Source organism: Chrysochloris asiatica, unplaced genomic scaffold (genome assembly GCF_000296735.1).
Source record: "Chrysochloris asiatica unplaced genomic scaffold, ChrAsi1.0 scaffold00141, whole genome shotgun sequence".
NCBI classification, from domain to species: domain Eukaryota; kingdom Metazoa; phylum Chordata; class Mammalia; order Afrosoricida; family Chrysochloridae; genus Chrysochloris; species Chrysochloris asiatica.
The window spans coordinates 7,669,516-7,690,264 of NW_006408659.1; the positions used below are offsets into that span (position 1 = coordinate 7,669,516).

At 37.0% G+C, this 20,749-nt stretch overlaps 1 protein-coding gene across 1 annotated transcript in view; it reads left to right on the forward strand.

Moving 5' to 3' along the window:
• The window catches only part of GPCPD1 (glycerophosphocholine phosphodiesterase GDE1 homolog (S. cerevisiae)), a 75,150-nt gene that overhangs the window by 16,705 nt on the left and 37,696 nt on the right, over positions 1-20,749 (forward strand). The window contains exons 3-6 of the mRNA XM_006870408.1: positions 3,265-3,361; positions 9,853-9,937; positions 16,086-16,161; positions 17,971-18,012. Coding sequence (XP_006870470.1) covers positions 3,265-3,361; positions 9,853-9,937; positions 16,086-16,161; positions 17,971-18,012 — 300 coding nt within the window. The remainder of the gene's footprint in view (positions 1-3,264; positions 3,362-9,852; positions 9,938-16,085; positions 16,162-17,970; positions 18,013-20,749) is intronic.

The following is a 20,749-nucleotide window of genomic DNA, read 5'->3' on the forward strand; positions in this document are numbered from 1 at the left end:
AAAAAAAAGAATAAAAAATTAAGTCTTGATATTGAAAGATTCTATGGGCAAAATATTGAACAACACAGGAAGCATCAAAAGACGAAGGAATACAGAGTCACTGCACCATAAAGAATTGGTTGATGTCCAGCCACTTCATGAGTCCTGGTATGATGCTGTAGGGTAAGCACGTGACTTCTAACTGCATTGTTGTCTGTTCAAACCCTCTAGTCACTCCTCAGAAACAGAGTTACTGTGAGTTGGAACTGACTTGATGGCACTTAACAACAGTGTGTTCAAGAATTGATGGTACTGAAGTCCAAGTTGCACAAAAAACACTAAAAAAAATCAAGGCGCCAGAAATTAATGGACACTATTTGAGATGTTTCAACAAATGAATACAACGATGGAAGTGCTCACTTATCTATGCCAAGAAATTTTGAAGGTAGCTGGGTAGTGCTGTAGGATAACCACTAGACTGTTAACTTGCTAGGTTGACAGTTCAAACCCACCAGCCACTCCTTGAAAACTGTATACAGAGTTGCTGTGAGTCAGAACTGACTCGAAGGTACTTAACAACAGCAAGCTGGCCAACTGACTAGAAGAGATCCATATTTGTTTCTATTACAAAGAAAAAAAGTATTTTTTCATAACACAGAAATTATTGAACAATATCATTTGTATCAAGTAAAATTTTTTAAATTGATGCATTTGATTTATGGTGTTGGCAAAGAATATTAAATATACTCTGGGCTGCCAGAATAATGAATAAATTTGTTTTGGAAGAAGTACAGCCAGTGTACTTACTACTTATAAGTTTGGATGGTGAGGCTGTCTCTTGTATGAGATTTCATAAATTCATTGGAAATTCCATCATCTTTTAAATCAGTTTTTATATGAATATTTTGAAGCTCCTCATACTTTGGACAGAGTCCTGGTGTGGCACTGTGGGTTATACACTAGACTGCAAAGCTGTTTGAACTGCAAGGTTGGCAGTTCAGGCTCACCAGCTGCTCCTCGGAAACACTATACTGAGTCGCTATGTGTTGAAACCAACTCAGTGACATATAACAACTACAACAACAACTTACTTTGGACACGTTTTAAGGAGGGACCATTTCCTGAAGAAGAACATCATACTTGGTAAAGTTGAGGATTAGCAAAACAGAGGAAAACCCTCAAGGAGATGGATTCACAATGTCTGTAACAATGGACCCAAATGTGGCAAAAATTATGAGAATGGCACGGGACCAGGCAAATGTTATGTTCTGTTGTATGTGGGATTGTGGTGAGTTTGAACTTTCTCCATGGAACCTAGTAACAACATGTAGTGGCTTTATCTTGGTGTCAGAGAAATAAATCAGCGCAATTTGTCTATTCAGTTCATTTCAGTTGTAATTCAAATCTATTCCGTTCTGTTCCCAACTCACATGCAGACTTCTTCGTCTGATCCTAATCACCTGAGCTATGCCAGATATCAAAGGAGCTCTGGTAGCGTAATGGTTACATGTCGGGCTGCTAATCTCATGGTCAGCAGTTCGAAACTACCAGCTGTTCCACAGGAGAAAGATAAGGCTTTCTGCTCCCATAAACATTTACAGCCTCGGAAACCCTATACAGTCGGCTATGAGTCGGAACCGACTCCACGGCACACTTCCACCACCATGCCAGATCTCAAGTTAAAAGGCACAGGCCTTTAGACAGCCAAGTCTGCCCAAGACTTCAGAGGCCAGCCGTAAGATTCAGGGTCCCCATGCAACTCACTTCTGACCTGCTGGCTACAAATTTTGGAGTGTTCCTTAGGCCCTCCCTTACTTCTGACCTGTTGGCTCCCACTACTTCCTTGGACTCAGTAATTCACTAGAATGACTCATAGAATCCAGGAGAGTACTATATTTGGGACTGTAGTATTGTTATACTAAAAAGGACACATAAAAGAGACGTAGATAGGATGGGTTCTGGGAAGGTTCCTAATACAGAGCTTCCATATTCAGAAAAGGAGTGTGTTGCCTGCCTCACTCAGTGCATCGATGTCTATCAGCAACCCGGAAGTCCTTGGAGCTTCAGAGTCTTTATTCCCAGGGGGAGGGAGGTTGCGGCAGGGGACTCATTACATGTTAGAGTCCTGATGGCACAGTGGCTAAGCACTCAGCTAACTGAAAGGCTGGTGGTTTGAAACCATTACTCATTTCTTGGGAGAAAGATGTGGCAGTCTGCACCTAAAGATTGTTGTTAAGTGATATTGAGTAAGTTCCAACTCATAGCAACCCTGTATTGGGTTTCTGACGAGCTGCTGGTGAGCTTGAACCAATGACCTTGAGTTTCAAACTAACCTTGCAGTCCAGCACATTACCCCAAAGAAACCCTATGGGGAAAATGTTCTTCGGTCATCAAGCTCCTTGATTGAATCATGCCTCCTCTCTAAGCTTAGATGATATGGTGTGGGTCTTTCTGGCCTGGCAAGTCCTCAGATGACTCATCTTATTGACATAACCCAAAGTAAGTACATTTGGTAGTGGTGGTGACCTTACATAGGGTTTCCAAGGCTGTACATCTTGACAGGAGCAGAAAACCTCATCTTTCTCTTGCAGAGCAGCTGGTAGATTTAAACTACTGACCTTGTGGTTAGCAGCCCAGCTCATAACCCACTATGCTACTAGGACTCCTTGGTACATTCTGGAGGCCTTATAAAGAACAAAGCTACTTCAGTCACTGAGGATATTTCCAGGTTAATGAAGGAAAACTTAAAAATTTCCACTATATGCATCTTAAAAGTATTTTATTTTTTGTTATACTGCTGCTTACCATTGATAATTCTCTTGATTTTCAGCTTGTCAATAAACTGTGGAGTTCCTGGGAAATAATGATTAATGTTTATTTAGAATACTTACCTGTGTTTAGTGGGGTTTTTTGGTTTTGTTTTGTTTTTTAAATTGGAAAAGCTGCCTTGAAGTCAGGAACTTCAATCGCTTTGCATTGTGTGCCTGATACTGGCTCAATAAATAGTGGAACAATGAAGAAAAGTTCATTCCTGTGCCTTCTTCCCTTTCTCTGGCTTTGGTGTGTCAAGGTGGTCAAGTTAATATACAGGTGGCAGTGTGGTACCTGGGCACCCAAAGCGCCTCTCCTATGTGGCTAGTCCATCTCTGTCTGGTGAAGGAGACTTGGCAGCCCATTGGGCTTAATGAGTGAAATGTACTGCTCTTTATTTGGTTCTTAAAACTTAAACTGGAAATGTTCCTGCTTAATATTTAAGCACTACAATTTCTTCTTCCATTTCTTTAGGAGAAGTTTTTGCAATATGTGGAAGCTGTGATGCTTTGGGAAATTGGAATCCTCAAAATGCTGTGGCTCTTCTTGCAGAAAATGAGACAAGTGAAAGGTAAGCAGGGAAATGTTGGGTCACAGATGATTGGGACATTCAGATTATGTTTTTGTTGCTGTTAAGTGTGGTTCTGACCCATAGCGTCCTTGTATAGGGTTTCTAAAGGGCGACTGGTGAGTTTGAACCACTGACCTTGCAGTTCAAACTTATTTTATGGTCCTGTGCTTTATCCTACAGCGCCACACCAGACCAGGACTCCATTCAGATTATAGAGAGTTCTAAAATACTTGTTTTTGTTTTTTAATTTTAGTTTTAACTTTTGCCAAAGTTCCTACATTACATAGTAGAAACAGTGAAATCATTGTACAAAATTCGTTGTGAAACACAGGTTCTTCTGTTCCTTAGTTATACCTATCAACCCAATTTTTGGCTGGCTCTTTTGGTGTATACCAGAATGTTTGTAAATAACAGAGTTAATATTGTGGATTTGTATATTTTAAATGTTCAGGTGCTATCTTTTGGTTTCTTGTCTAAGTTATCTAGTGCTGCTGTAACATAAATATCACAAGTGGATGGCTTCAACAAAGTTATTCTCTCACAGTTTAGGATACTAGACAGCCAAATTCATAGCACTGGCTCTCTAGGGAAATACTTTCTCTCTCTGTGGGCTCTGGGGAAAGGTCCTTGTCTCCTTTTAGCTTCTGTAGGTTCAGCAGTCCTTGGAGATCTCCATGTGTCTTCACATCAGTCTTTCCCTGGATCTAGGAGCTTCACAGTACAGGGACCCCAGGGCCAAAGGACACGTTCCACTCCCGGTCTTCCTTTCTTGGTGGTAGTGGCCCCGCATGCTTGGCTCACTTCTCTATCTTTTTATCTTTAACTTCCTTTCAGTTGATTGGCTGTTCAGAGCAGAGCTCATCATGGAGGTAATTACATTATGCTAGATCTCATGATGGGGCATTATGATGTTTTTTAACTGCTGAGAATCCTGGTCCACTCAAATTGAGACAAAACCTTAAACACTTCTCAGTGCGTGTTCTTCGTCAAATGTTTTATTGATTTTTGCTTTAGCCTATAAAATTTATTTCTTGAAGTAATGACTTCATGAAAAGTAACAAGACTAGAGCACTAGTAAGGAGCCCTGGTGACACAACAGTTAAGTGCTTAGCTGCTAAGTGAAAGATTGTTGGTTTGGAACTGCTCAGCGGCTCTGCAGAAGAAAGACCCCGCTAGTCTGCTTTGTAAAGATTGAGCCTAAAAAGCTCTGTGGGGCAGTTCTGATTTTGTCACATGGATTCACTGTGAGTTGAAATTGGCTTGATGGCACCAATAAGAAAAATACATATTTAGATTTTTGTAGCTAAAGTAATAGAATTAATTCACTACTGCCATTAAATATAGCCTTAAATTTAGTTCTGGTATATTGATGTATTATTGAACTAGGAAAAGGAGAAGCTGGGGGTGTTGGTTAACAGTCTGTAATTAACTGATTTGGTAGTTACTCTCTCTAGGCCTCAGTTAGCTCATCTTCATAGTAAAGTTGGGCTACAGTCCATGGATGTCAATCAAGGTAATACTTATCCAACTGATATTTGGGTATTTGGTTGGACATGTTTGGGTTGTCAAAGTGTATTGGAGGGGGTGGTTAGGTAAGAGGAGAGAGGAGTTCCTAAACTGCCTACAAATATATCCATTATACCTATGGAGAAACACCAGACTGGGTGATGAAAGCTCTGTAGGCTCAAATTCTATTTTTCTGTACAGAAGTACTACTCATAATGTGACCCGATGGGCCAGTACTTTTCGAGCACTTCTTAAATCAGTCCATGATGTGAGAAAGATACAAATTGAGAGGAAGCCTTTAGAAGCATTTATAGCAACGTGACTTTGCCAGGACAGCTATGCATGCCATCCAGGGATTCATCTCAGAGCTTCTGTGTTCCAAAACCCAGTACCTTCCTATGTTTCAATATTCTGGTTTAGTTTTAGTCTGGGCTACATTTGTTCAGAGGTTTTGCTTTATTTTTTTCCAATCTCCTTTTTCTTTCTTTTCTTTTTACTTTGTTGTTGAGAATATACACAGCAAAACACATATCATTTCAACACTTTCTATATATGTAATTTAGTGACACTGATGACATTCTTCAAGTTGTGCAACCATTCTTACCCTCCTTTTCTTAGTTTTTTCTCTCCCTCCTCCTCCTGTTTAATCTTGTTGTGTGCTGTTCTTAATTTGATCTCATGTAGACAGTTGTTAAAAGAGGACAGAGCTCGGATGTTTAGGGATGGGCAACTTAGACATTGGCTACCTAAAATGGGGGGAAGGGTTGGCTATAAAGGCACGAAATGACTGGCTTACAAGTTATCAAGAGGGAGTTTAGGTTCAGAGTGTGCGGGGGAAGGTAGAATCCCCAGTGAATAGCTTTTATCTTGTCTAGACAGGTCTGGTGAAAGGAGATGCGAATTGGATTCTCTTGATTCAGTAGTGAGTAATTGCTATTGTGACTAATTGCAATTGTCACAACTGTAAAGGTAGAAGTTGTGTAACAAAAGGAAGGAGTAGTTACATTCATGGAACAGAGGACCCTAGGATCATCAAGAGTAAAATGTGAGCAGAACATGGGACCCTAACCAGAGAAGCAGCATCAGCAGAGGTTGGCATGGAGAGATAGAGCAGCTGAAGACCCTAGACTCATAGAAAGAGAAAGGTTGTTTGCTGATAGCCAGGAGGCAGGCTTGCAGAATGTGCCCTTGTTGTTATTGTATATTCCTGCATGTTTTTGTGTACATAAAAAAAAAATAATAATAATAGAGGGAATAGAAGCAAATACTGTTGAACGATGATGCATGCAGGGGGATTGTAATCATTGTAATGAAACAAAATACGATAGGTTAAGTGCAAAACCGATGTTCTCCCATGTAAATTATCACTCACTTCACACATACACACAGGCAGACCTTTTTTCTAGTTCAGTTAAACTACTATTCAGTTTTAATATGATTTCAGGGGATGTTTTTAAAATTTGTCCGTCCTAACCCTGACTCACAAAGAGCTCTGGTAGCGTAGTGGTTATGAGTTACACTGCTAACCTCAAGGTCAGCAGTTTGAAACTATCAGCAGTTCTGTGGGAGCAAGATGAGGCTTTCTGCTCTCATAAAGATTTATAGCCTCAGAAACCCTATGCAGGGTCGCTGTGAGTTGAAACCGACTCCATGGCACACCACCACCACACCAGAGACTATCTCAGAGCTATAGTTTCAGGGGTCACCACCCTCCATGGCTTTAGAAAGTCTAGAGTCCATGAGAATTTAAGGTCTGTTCTGTTTGAGGTTCTGTTTTCCCCTTTTGATCAGGAATATACTATTGAATCTTTGATCAAAATATTCAGTAATGGTAGCCAGACACCATCCAGTTCTTCTGGTCTCATGGCTAAGGAGCTTATTGTTCATGAAGGCAGTTAGCCACTCATCCCATATCCCCTTCTTCATTTCTAACTCTCCTCCGTCCTCTGTTGCTCCAAGTGAATAGAGACCAATTGTTGCCTTGGATAGCAGCTTTTTATCTCTCCTGTTCAATTTGTGGTTCTTAATAAGGAATGGTAGGCATTAATTAGGATCACTTGGGGGAGGACTTTTTCAAAAATATCCATGTCAGATGCTGACTCTGCCCCATGAACTGAGTAAGGCTGTGTGCCTATAGGCAGGAGACTGGCTTGCAGACTATGCCCTTTGGACATTTAAATAAATATATATTTTTTGTTTTATTATGGTTTGTATTTGTGCATAAAATATTTTTGCTTTGTTCATTTGTGGAATATAAGATGTGAATGGGGAACCACAGGGAGGAAGTAAGATAACTGTTGCTGAATAGAGGAGATTGTAATCACTGAGATGAAACAGTGTATGGTTTGTTGAATGTAAAGCAGATGTCTATAAACCTTTACTCAATTCACAATAAAAAGTTAAAACAATAAAAAAAATACCCATGCCTAGTCCCTCCCATGCCTAGTCCCTACTCCATGGTTGTGTCATCTGATTATCACAGGTTGTTAATGAGCCTTGACATTAAACCCCTTCAATATGCAAATGGCAAAATCTTGCTTGCTGAAAATGAAAAGGACAGGAAACACGATGAAGTCCAGAGACTACTGTGTTTAGTATGGATCTAACCTTAATGTGAAGAAAATAAAAATCTTCACAAACGGGCCAGTAAACATCATGATAAATGAAGAAAAGATTGAAATTGTCAAGGATTTCATTTTATTTGTATCTACAATTAACACTCATGCGAGCACCAGTCAAGAAATGAGATGATGTATTTATTGCACTGGGTAAATACATAAACCACATCTTTTTAAAGTGTTAAAAAGCAAAGATGCTCCTTTGAAGACAAATGTGTACCTGACTGAAGTCACCATACTTTCAATTGCCTCGCATGTGAAAACTAGACAGTGAATATGACAACCAGGGAAGAATTGATGTATTTGAATTATGGTGTTAGAGAAGAATATTGAAAGTACCATGAACTGCCCAAAGAACAAGTCTATCTTGGAAGAAGGGTAGCCAGAATACCCCTTAGAAATGAGGATGGCAAGGCTTCATTTTTCGTCCACTCAAACATGTCAGGACAAACCAGTCCCTGGAGAATAACATCATGCTTTATAAAGTAGAGGGTCAGTAAAAAGAGGAAGACCCACAATGACATGGATTGACACAATCGCTGCAGCAGTGGCCTCAAACATAGCAATAGTTGTGAGGATGGCACAGGACTGACTGGTCAGTGTTTTGTTCTGTTGTACACAGGGTTGCTGAGTCAGAAATGACTTGACAACACCTAACAACAGGCCCTATCTCAGTAATTCTGTTGCACATATGTGGAGGTAATTTCGTATGCTCTAGCTGGTACTTGGTAGATGGAATAGTTGGGGAAATTTGCCCCTTTTTAGTTGCAGAGATGGCAAATATATTTCAGCTATGAATTGGTAGAATCTGCCTAAAGCCTTGTGTTAATTCTGATGCTTACCAGAAGTACATATACCAAGAATTTGCTATCTTTGCTTTACAGCAGTGAACCTTAACCAACCACATATATATCTGAATGCCCCATGAAGTTTTATCAGTCGCCACGTGACCAGAATTCACCCCAGACCTGTGACATCAGAATCTCCTATGGTCGAGTCAGGACAGTGCATTTTATTAATACCAGGTTCATTTGCTCACCAAAGCTAGGACCATGGGTAACAGATTCATGAGGATATTTTCTTAAAAGCCAGGATGAAGTCAGAGTGAGGATGTTGTTGTTAAGTGCAGTTGAGTCTGTTCCGACCCATAGTGACCCTGAACAGGGTTTCCAAGGCTGTAAATTTTTACGTGAGCAGAAAGCCTCATCTTTCTACCATGGAGCAGCTGGTAGTTTCGAACTGCTGACCTTGCGGTTCGCAGCTCGATTCGTAACCACTACACTACCAGAGCACCTGAGAGTGAGTATAGTGGCTCAAATTATCTTGGTGGAGCTGGCTTGGAAGAAGGACCTGTTTACTCGCTCAACTACTTAGTTGATGATTGTGTAGAGGTCTGTTACAGACACTCTCAAACTTGAGTATTCATCAGTCACCTGGAGACTTGTTAAAACATAGATTACTGGACACTGCTCCAAGAGTTTCTAATTCAGCTGGTCAAGGTGGGCTCTGGAAATTTGCATTCCAAAAAGCTCCCATGTGATGATGATGATGATGGCCCTAGGAGCATACTTTGGATATCACTGGTTTATGATTTAAAGCTGAAAATCAATGAAATCTTTCATCTCAAGGCAGCTATTTAGTTAAAATTATAGTTAACTGTTAGAATAGCAGAGTTCAGAAGCAGACATTGAGTTGAAGCAAGTAGTTTACAGGTATAGATGGCTTGACTGGGTAAATAGCCAGACAGAGGACCAGGACAGAATAAGAAAACAGTTAGGAATATGAGATACCAATGTTCATTCCTTACTTGGGACACCAAAACCTTGTTTCCAATACCTCTTGGCTGCTGCATAGCACCCCTACCTAAGTGGAGTATAAGAAATTATTCTGGCTCTGACTTCCACCTTGGAACACCAGTGTTTCTGTTTTGTTTTGTTTGTAAAGCAGGGTTTTCTGGCTCTTTGTAAAAGCTTGTTTTTCCTGATCACTTAGTTTTTAGCTCAGAGAGTTTTTTTTCTCAATGAGGTCTTCCCTCCAAAACTTCCTTTGACATCAGAAAGACTAAAATAGCCCGTATTCATATAATCTGTAATTGTTTCATATTCCTTCTTGTGGGGGTTATATATCTACCCCCACAAGAAGGAATGCTTCTTGAAGATGGGGCTCTTTCTGCCTTCATCATCACTATGTTCCCAGCACTTATGCAGTGTGATGGTGTGCCTTGGCGTTGGTTCTGGGCTGTAGTAAAATTTGGTGGAGGAATGACTAATTGGCCATAAACTTTGAGAGACTTTGTGAGATTATTACATCTGTATGCATTTCAGTTTGATACTGATACTGCTGCTGTTGATTTTTTCCCCTTTACAGCATGTTATGGAAAGCCAGCATTGTACTCAATAGAGGCGTATCAGTTCAGTATCGCTACTTCAAAGGGTGCTTTTTGGAACCAAAGGTATGTTTTCTTTATCTAACTTCCAGTTTCTCAAGAAAATATGTTTCTTTTTTAAAAAACAAAACAGCTAACTTAAGTTTGAAAGCAAAGTAAGCTGAGTTTGTTTTGGTCAAATAAGCAAAACAGAATTCTAGATTAATAGTATGTTAATATCAAAAAGCAAGGAAGTAGCTTCTTCAGAGGCAGTGTTTGTAATGGCATTTTAAAAGACTAATAGTAAGTATATTTTCCATATTCTTAAGGTGAAATTGGTTCTGATAGTAAATATATATAGTGTAGAGGTGTGCAGTTTCTGTTAGTAATTAGTAACTAATTGTAAGAGTTTTTTCTTTTTTGTTTTGATTTTAAATACTTAATGCAGTTGGAATACTAAGGGGGCTTTAACAAGTTTGTGGGAAAATAAAATGAAAAGCTAATGGAATTTTTCCACGAACCTTTTGAAGTTCTCTTGTACACTTAGAAGAGTATATAACGAACTTTATACATAGTTGTTTTTAAAGTTTTCACAGCAGCCCTCTTTTAGTGGCTGCATTGTTTAACTTTCATCAAAATTGGAGTCATTCCTTGTAGATTTTTTTTTTTAAAAAAGGACCTTAATAGACCAGAATCTTTTCTGAAGGCCTTTGATTATTAAATCTGCTTGCTCACAACAATTTTTTTATATTGCAATTATTTCATATTTAGAAAAAAATAAAACATTTGATTCTTTCCTCTTATTTTAAAGATACCTATTTGCCTTATGAATTCTTTCCCTTTGTGTTTTTACCTTTGAGCATATGTAAGCAGCATGTGAATAGGACTTAAGCAGGAAAACATGGGTCGAATCTTTTTTTAAGAACTATATTTCCCCTGGGGGCCATTGAACGTTTGTTATGTGTGAAAAATGCAAGCAGCCACTGTTAGCCCATTCATTCTCTTAGCCACCATTATAAAATAAGAATGAAAGCTGACAAACCCACTTCAGCTGTCTTTTGCACCTATTACGTTTCTTATTGTTGTATGAGTAAATCCTCAGTAATTGAACTTAAATTATATTATGGTTGATCATTGCATTGGCTTATCTTGACAATAGTCTCACTTTAATGACTTAAGAAGAGGGTGTCTGTCATTTATTTGGCATAGAAATATGTATGTATAGTGGCAAAGTTCTTCAGTATAAATCAAACAGTTGAGTATAGATTCACAGATGATAGCACTCATGACATTGACAACTCATTTGAAGATCCCATTCTGTGAAATTTAGCTTTGTAACATGGGAAATCCACAAAATTTTAACCTGGAAAGGGACATCTAGATAAGATATATATTAACGGATATAGTTTTCTAAAGTAAGACTTTTGTCAACACGTCAATTAAGCCAACCTGTAGTATTTTTTCTCTTCATTGAAAACTGTAACCCCAAAGCAGCAAATCAGTCCAGTCTTTTTGAAAAAATTGGCAAAAAGTCTAGTTACACTAAAAAAACAAGTTTCCCCCCTTGTAATACTTGCAAAAGTTTACAGTATATGTTGGTGAGTGTGTTTCTTTAAGTAGGTGCTCTGTATCGTGTACACATGTACCGTGTGGTGCAGGGGCTGCCATGGTAAGTATGTCTTTCATGGAATAGAGTAAATAGCTACATAAAATCACATGCAGATGGCTGGAGGGTGTTCCCCACATGCCAACTTAAAATGGCACTTCTTTTAAAAGTTGGTGGCGCTTTTAAAAAGAACCAGTTTTTAAATACAAGTATTATAGAACTTTGTCTTAATTGTGCATTGTCAAATGGTAGAAGGACTCTACAAGGAATCTTAAATTATGAAGTAATGCAAATTATTGGAATACATATTTCAGGAATATAAGAAAGAATAGCAAAACAAAGTAATTATGAGTACATGAAACAACTGAATTGGGAGATAAGGTTGATTTTTTGTTTTATTTTGTTCTGTTTTTGTATATAGTCTGCCCAGACAGTTGTATATGTAATAAACCTAAGTTTAAAGATCCAGTGACTTGGACAAGTCATTTAATTAGACTTCAGCTTTTTCATGCGGGTTTGACTGGAAGATTTCTTAGGTCCCTTGTATTGCTTAAATTTTATTATAAATAAAATTTCATCAGCCATATTTTCTCTTCCATCCTTAGCTTTATCTGGCATATTTCTTTTTGTTTAGAAGTTAGAGTCCTGAAGTCCTTCATTTTTTTACAACTACTCAGTCTTTTATATTTTGTGAAATTAAGATGTTAAATATGTTGAGTTTTTAGATAATTTTATAGATTCCAAAGCAAAATATTCTCTCCTAAAAGATGAACGCAGAAAACAATGATAGTGGGCATTCTTTGAATGAAAATATTGATGTGAGTCTGAAGATAGTACCATTAATTTCACACCAGAAATACTTTTTAAATTAGCTTGCAATTTAAACATTTCTAATCTGACTTGGTGACACTTAACAGCAACAACAATTCCTTTGCTTTTGCATGGAATTATGGATGTCTTCTCGTTGTGAAATGTTAACCACTTGTTAACTATATCACCTTTGAATTTTTCCCTTCATTTCAATAGAAAGCAGTCTTTATTTTTCAGTAATATTTGTATGCATATAATTTTTTTTGTATGCATATAATTTTTATAGGTGCTAACATGCATTGATAATTAGATTCATTCCAAACTCTTTCCATTGTTCTTAATCTCTTCTGATTTTTGTTTACCCTCTCAGTGATAAACATATAATTGTTCATTCTCAGAATGAACCCGTTAATCTTTTGTACAATAGATTCTTATACAGTAAGATTCTTCTGAAAGCCATATATTCTCGTGTGTTAGCTTAGATTTATACCTGCTCTGCCATGTCTTGTCAGCCTACTGCCCTTAACTCAAGGTGGCCATGGTTTTATTGGTTTTAGTATAAATACTGATTTTTATTAACTATAGAGCTGGCCTTAAATGACATCACAGATGAATTCAAATCATTCTTTTCCAGAATTCTAGAGAGAAACAATAACAATTTTAATTTTACATTTTTGTGTGTGATATCTGAAGGTAGTGACAGTAAATTACTAGCTAACTGTTTTGATTGGGTGTTTGTTTAAAAATGAAATCCATCTGCCTGCTGGATGTTTATTTTTCTGTGTTTGAGAAAGCAAACATTTTGGTTTTTTTAGAAAATAAGATGATTTTTAATATTTTTATCAATATGCATGCTTGAAAACATTTTAGTATTGATAATACTACTTTTTTCCCCAAGGGTCCTCCTACTTAGTTCCAAATAGAAAAAATTATGGCAGCCTTGTACAGAATGGAACTGTTCTTTTTCTCAGTTCTCAAAGAATGAGTTGTTACCAGTTAGGAAGGATTGCATATTTTGCAGTCATCACTGAGATTTTGAATTTCCCAGAGTTCAAGTCTGAATGTTTTTAAAAAGAACTTTTTTAAAGCTGAAATTTTAACATTGCTTTCTATAGTTTAATAAAGTAACCATAATACATTTTTAGAAATTCAGATTGTCTTAAAACTTGCTTAATTTTTTCAATATTATAAGCAACCAACATGGTTATGCAGTGTGGATGCTATTAGACACAATGTTACCTGTTGATGTGGACCTTTTGTATTGATCAACAACTACTCCATTCTTTACACATCTGGGTTGTTTTATGCTGTGAGTAGTGGATTAGTCAAAGGGATGCCTTTGTTAAAGGGCTTTTTTAATTGCTGCTAGATATGTTTGCTATCAAATATTTCATTAATATGTCTATTTTTCCATGGCTTAGTATAGGTACTGTCACAACACTTGTAGAGTTCCTCTGAGGCCTGAATTCAAATAAAACAAACAAACAACCCTTCTTTCATGTACCCACTTTTTATCCCTGCCTGCATTTATTATATTCATAGTATCCTTTTTGCCCCACTTTTGATGAGTAACTTTTGTAAAAATTTAGGTATAAACTATCTTTATAGCGAAGTTGTTTTAGGGTTTTTGTTTTGTTTTGTTTTGTTTTTAGAGAACAAGCAAATGGAGAAAGGCAAAATTCCTTATTTCTGACTCCTAATTGTTGCTAAGAAAGATTACTCCTACTTTTAATATATATAAATTTGCAGTTTTTTGAGGGTTAGAAAGTTTTGTGTTTAAAATATCTAAAGTCATTTTTCAGGTTAAAAGTTAAAGTAAAAAAACATCTAGCTGATGTAAAATTAAATGTATCTCCTTTTGTAGTATAATTGACATAAAATTCACCATATTTTAAGATGAGCAGTTTTGTATTTACATTAAAAACAAAAAACTCTACCTAGTCTGCCAATCCTTAAGTGAACACTTATAGCAAGGAGGTATCCAGGTGAGCATTTCCTTCCTTTAGTGTCCCAGCATCCGTGGTTTGAATGAATAGCTAAACCTATTTTACTTTCCAAACATCCGAAACTTGCAAATTAAATAAAAGTATGTTGGAGTCCTGGTGATAACAGTATTTTAAATTACAGAATTATCTTGTATTTAATTACCTAGTAGTGTGCCTAATTTGTTACATATTTATTTGTTGTCCTCTTCTTGGAAACCCTATACAGGGTCACTATGGGTCAGAAACGACTCAATTGCACTTAACAACAGCAACAGCAATTGGGCACTTATTAAATACAGTCAGTATTAAAATGCTATCAATTATTTATTTAGTTTTAGAAGTGTATAGATCTATAGGAAAGGATTCAAAGTTTATCCATGAAAAATATTGATAATGATTAACCCTAAGTAGTGTTATAATTGAACCGACTTGACAGCACTTTAATAGCAACAACAACAGCGTTATACTGGTAGTTTTTTTTTCCTTATGGCTTCTCTGTATTTTATTAAATCTACAGAGAATATGTGAAGAAGAAAAAATTGAATATTTTATAAGGTTACGGTCTGAAGATTTGCTTTAAAAAATATATTTAAATTTTGGGGGCACATAATTTTAATTTAAAAAAATAAGGGAAAATTAGAAATTCTTTATGTTTACTCAGGGGTTTTTTGGTAGTTTCTTTTTGTTTTTAAATTAATTCAAAGTTACCAACAAGACATGAAACTTTTTTAGTAAGAGAGTTTGATGATAGAAGACACTGTTAAGAATTTCACAGTGTATGGATTTGTAAATACTAAGGAGTCCTGGTGTGGCGCTGTGAGTTAATGCGCCAGAATGCAAAGCCGTTTGACCTACAAGCTCGGTGGTTCAAGCTCACCAGTCGCTCCTTGGAAACCCTATGCAGGGTCGCTATGGGTCGGGACCGACTTGACGGCACTTCACAACAGCAACAAAGGCATAATAGAAATTGGATGTTTGTTCCCTTTTTATCAAATTTGTTCTTCAAATTTACCCATCCATGTATTCTTTCTTTTAGGGTTTCCTATGCTGTTTAGAAAACATTGGTTAGTATGATAGGAGAAATCTGGTGTGTTCTGTTTTTCATGTATCATACGCCATGGGCTAATGCTGCCTGCAAGATCAGCAGTTTGAATCCACCAGCCACTCCATGGGAGAAAGATGAGGCTTTCTGCTCTCATAAAGATTGACAGTCTTGGAAACTCTGTACAGGGTCCCTATGAGTTGGAACCACAACAACATTCTTAACTAGAGTTGCTATGAGTTGAAATCGACTCAACAACAAGGGATTGTTTTGTTTTTCTATTCTTACATATAATAAAGAACTTTATACCCTTTAGTGTTTTTTGACTAACATGATAATTAAACTTTTGAAGTACTTGGAGTTAACTTGGAGAGCAGGGGGTAGTAATACATTATGTAGTTCTACCTTGCTGACTGCTGACATTCCAAATTTTAAGAATATTTGGTGTTAACCGTATTAACTTATGACAAAATTCATTTTAGTTAATTTCTTTGGAAAAAAATGGAGTTTTGTAGATTTATTGAAGAGTGAGTTTAAGTCAGGTTTGCGTTCCTATTCATCTTTTTTGTTTGTTTGTTTGTTTGTTTATTGCCTCACTCGTTTCTTCTAGCATTCACCATGTTTTGTGACCGGGTACAGTCATGATTTTTGACATACAATATTGATGAGTAACATAATTAATCTCTTGGTTTCATATTTAGTATAAGAAGTAGGCCACAGACAGCTAATGGAGTCATGGGTAGAAAATAAGATATAAGAAATTATTGCAGACATTTAACTTTTAAATTGCAGACTATCGGTGGTCCATGTCAAGTCATAGTTCACAAGTGGGAGACTCATCTACAACCACGATCAATAACCCCTTTAGGTATGGGCATTAACTGCATCTGTTTGAGGCATAAAGTTACTAATATGCTGCACAATGGCTTAGGGGGGTTTCTAATTCATTTTTATTCTAAAGTGTAAAGTCAATGCATTATCAGTGGTACAAATATCACTTAGCATTTCATGGATCTTACTTTAAAAACGAAACAGTTCTTAATTGCTTTTCTTTATAAACTATTAGAAACGCTTGCCTAGCTATGTTAATTTTCTTGGGCTAGATTATTATGAACTATTTATTTTCACTTGGAGTGGTTCCAAAGTTTATAAAATAACATTCTTGAAACCGAGCATCTATGGCTTTGCTTATTTGCTCAGTGAGCTTAGAGAACTTTGAGGAAATAATTAATCTAAAACAAAGATCTTACATTTTTAGATTTGAATAGTAAGAGGGTAAATTATCCTATGTATTCTTTTCTTCCTTTCTTTAGTAAATACTTGATTCAGCTTACATGAATGAACTAAAATTACTTGGTTATAGCAAACATATATTCTTTTTAATTTGCTTTAATATGCTCCTGACTATGTTAGAGTTGAGGTATTCAAATAGTTGGGTTTTTTGGTTTCTAAACACTTAGTTTTCTTGTGCCTAAAAATGGCATTTTTCATCCCAAGTATTTATTTTTTTCTATTTTGAAATTAGAGTTTCAAGTTCATTTCACATACATTAACTTACCTACTTGTATTCATTTGTAAATCGACTCAGTGCTGTGAAATGTATCCTTTAGCTTCTAGAAAAAGTTAGAATTTTACAATAACAAACGGCACATTATAGTTACTAGCTTATATTTGAAAGTAATGAGAGTTTCTGCTTTATTCTATAGCAAGGACACATATCATTTAAACAAATATTGCAATCCTCTTTATTGGATTTTCTTTTTATATTTTAAAATATATTTTCAATAGTGTATTTAGAGATTTTCTGCTAGTGTACTTTAGAATTATTATAGTCCCATACTGAGGCTGGAAATTATGAGGTATCAAATATTTGCATTTTGAAACATCTTACAATTAAACATCTTACAATTGTGAGAAGTGGGGGTGATTTTACTTCTGGTCTTCTAAAAACAAATCTATGCTTTGGGGAGCTATACCTTTTAAGAGCTGTGCGAAATCTACCAGAGACTCTTTATTAGAAACTGTCACTTATTTTGCTCTATCTCAGGTTATGTTTAAAGTAAACAGGGAAGGGAAATAGGGAAGAGAATATTTTACTCAGAAGGGTGGGTTTTTTATAGCTTTCTTATTTGGTTGAAATTTCTGTTAGAATTGGATGTGCTTGCACTTATTCATTTTTGGTAGTTCTCCACAGCTCTGTGTGTACAGGTAAGTTTCCACTGTTTGTAAAGCTTCTAGCTGGTTATAGAGAATAGCTGGGATCCCAGGAGAATTACATTTTAGATAAATTCAGATTATGCACTGCATGAGAATAAGCATTTTAATTGTACCAAGACTTTTGCATTGAAAACTCAACAAGGAGTTATCATTGTCAAACTACCTGGTGATCTCATACATTGGTGGGTGTAGAAGTTCATCTCAGTGTGTTTAGAGCTCCTTTCTGAGGAGTTTTCCTTTCCTCTTCCTGTGCTACTGTGTGTAATTACCAAAGTGTGTGAGAATTATTGCTCTTTGCTAGCCTCAAAAGGTACTTTTTACTGAGGGCTACAATAAATATGCTTATTCACTTTGGGCTGCTTTAATATTTTTCGAATTCATTAAAGTGGGTAAGTTTTCAGTTGTTCATTCTGTATATATGATGGTTTTAACTAGGTTTCCTATTTTTCTTTCATTCTAGAAAATGAAATTATTATTGACGATGGACAATTTGGAATCCACAGTAAGTGAGACTGCATTTTGAAAGTGTTGGCTGATATGTTTGAAATATTGCTTCATAATTCATTAGACATGTATAGCACAGAGAAATATGACAAAGATGATTCTGAAAATAGAGTCTAGATCCAACAAGCAACTATGTTCTGTTAAGTAGTGTCCAGTATAACTCTTATGCTTTAGATTTGTATCCTTCTGATATTTATTTATTTGGTGGTCCCAGATAAATTGATTACTTAAGATTATTTGTATTGTTATTGTTAGCTACCATGCACAAAAGAACGAAACACTGCCTGTGTCTGCACCATCCCCATGATCGGTTGTGAATCAAACCATTGTGATCCATAGGGTTGTCATTTGCTGATTTTTGGAAGTAGATTACCAGGCTTTTCTTCCTAGTCCATTTTAGTCTGGAAGCTTGAGCTACACTCAAGCTTCCATGACAGATGGATGGTAGTTGCACCCAAGATGCATTGGCTGGGAATAAAATCCGGGTCTCCCACATGAATGGCGAGAATTCCACCAGTGGACCACAGATGCCCAAAATTATTACACTTGGTGGTGCTGGTGGTAGTGGTAGTGATAATGATGGTGGCGGTGTGTTGTCAAGTCAGTTCTGCTGCATAGTGACCCTGGAGAGGGTTTCAGAGGCTGTAAATCTTTATGAGAGCAAAAGCCTCATCTTTTTCCATGGAGCAACTGGTAGACTCAAACTACTGACCTTGACGTTTGCAGCCCAATGCATAACCCACTACACTACCAGAGCTCCTAAAATTATTGCACTTAACTGTTAATATATTGCTGCTGTTTATTAACACAGTCTGTTTGAAAATGATGCGGCACTGCAGGAAAATGCACTGGTCCATAGGTTGGTTTGATCTGCAAGGTGAGCAGTTCAAGCTCACCAGCTGCACCTTGGAAACCCTATACAGGGTCACTATGGGTCGGGACGGACTTCACAACACTTAACAACAACAAACACATAAAATATAACCAAAGTTAAGCTAAGTTTGGCTGTATTCTGTGTATATGCATTTAAGTAAGATCCAGACTAATCAGATGTTCTATCAATTCTTTTTGAGACTTTATAAACTATTTATAGTAGAGAATGCTTTTTACTGCTGAGTATGTTGAAAATGTTGTATAATACTATGCTTTTCTGCTTCAGTAAATGCTTTATCCTGAGGACCCAAATTTTCTTCAGGAACAGGAATTCATACCATGTATGGAGGTGTAGATAAGAACTGGCCTGCAAAGTCAACTTGAACCACAAGGTCGGTGGTTCAAATCCACCAGCCATTCCTCGGTAACCCTATGAGTCAGAACCGACTTGATGGCACTTAATGATAACAACATTAGAATTATCTTGCCAAACTGCATTCTCATTTTAGACACTGTACTGTAGGAGTCAAAAGGTGCAAAGTGGTGGGCGGAATGTGTCCTTTATGGACTCTGAACTAGGGATAAATTGCTGATAACCAGATTGCTTTCCTGGGTACAGGAAAGAGCATGGCCTGAATATGTTGATTGTGGTTTTACTACATACATATAATAAGCATTGCACATACATGGCTCTAACTGAATTTGAATAGAAATTTAATCTTTTCCTTGATTTGTTTATGATTGTTTATTTTACGTTAGGATATTGGTCTAAAGTATAGGTCTAGTGTTTAGTGTTTTAGTCTTGTCCTCTTTCCTACTTACAAACACATTATTTTTGCAGTATGTGTTAGAAAGATTTCTTTATGGAGGCGAAGTCATTGCTTCTGCTATAATACATGATATTATGATCATCTATTACATGTTAATTCATAAGGTTTTCAGTGACTAAATATTTGGAAGTAGTTCATCACTGCTTCTTCCTAGTCTGTCTTCATCTAGAAGCTCATCTGAAACCTGTCCACCATGGGTGATCCTGCTTGTATTTAAAATACCAGTGGCATAGCTTTCAGAATCACAGCAACTCACAAGCCACCATAGTACGACAAATTGAGAGATGAGTGGTGGTCTTAAAACGTTTACTGATTAAGATCAAAGAGCACAGCCTTCTGTATGGATCACATCTCAATGTAAAGAAAACAAAAATCCTTACCACTGGACCAATAAACAACATTCTTATCAGTGGAGAAAAGATTGAAGTTGTCAAGGACTTCATTCTTCTTGGGTCAACTATCAACACTCATGGAAGCAGCAGTCAAGAAATCAAAGGACGTATTGCATTAGGCAAATCTGCTGCAAAAGACCTTTTGAAGTAGTGAAGAACAAAGATGTCAGCTTGGACTAAGGTGTGCCTGACCCAAACCATGGTATTTTCAGTAGCCTCATATGTGCATGCAAAAGCTGGACAGTGAATAAGGATGACCGTAGAAGAATTGATGCTTTTGAGTTATGGTGTTGGAGGAGAATATTGAAAGTGCCATGGGCTGCCAAAAGAACCATTAGATCCGTTTTGGAAGAAGTGAAGCCAGAGTGCTCCTTGGAGGCCAAGATGGCCAAACTTTGTCTCTCATACTTCAGACATATTGTCAGGAGGGACCAGTCACTGGAGAAGGATATCATGTTTGGTAAGGTGGAGGGTCAAAGAAAAAGAGGAAGACCCCCAACGAGATGGATTGGCCAAGTGGCAGCATCGATGGACTCAAGTGTGGCAACCAGTAGTGAGGTTGGCCCAGGATCGGGCAGTGTTTTGTTCTGCTGTGTATTAGGTCACTATGGTTCGGTACCGACTCCATGGCATCTAACAA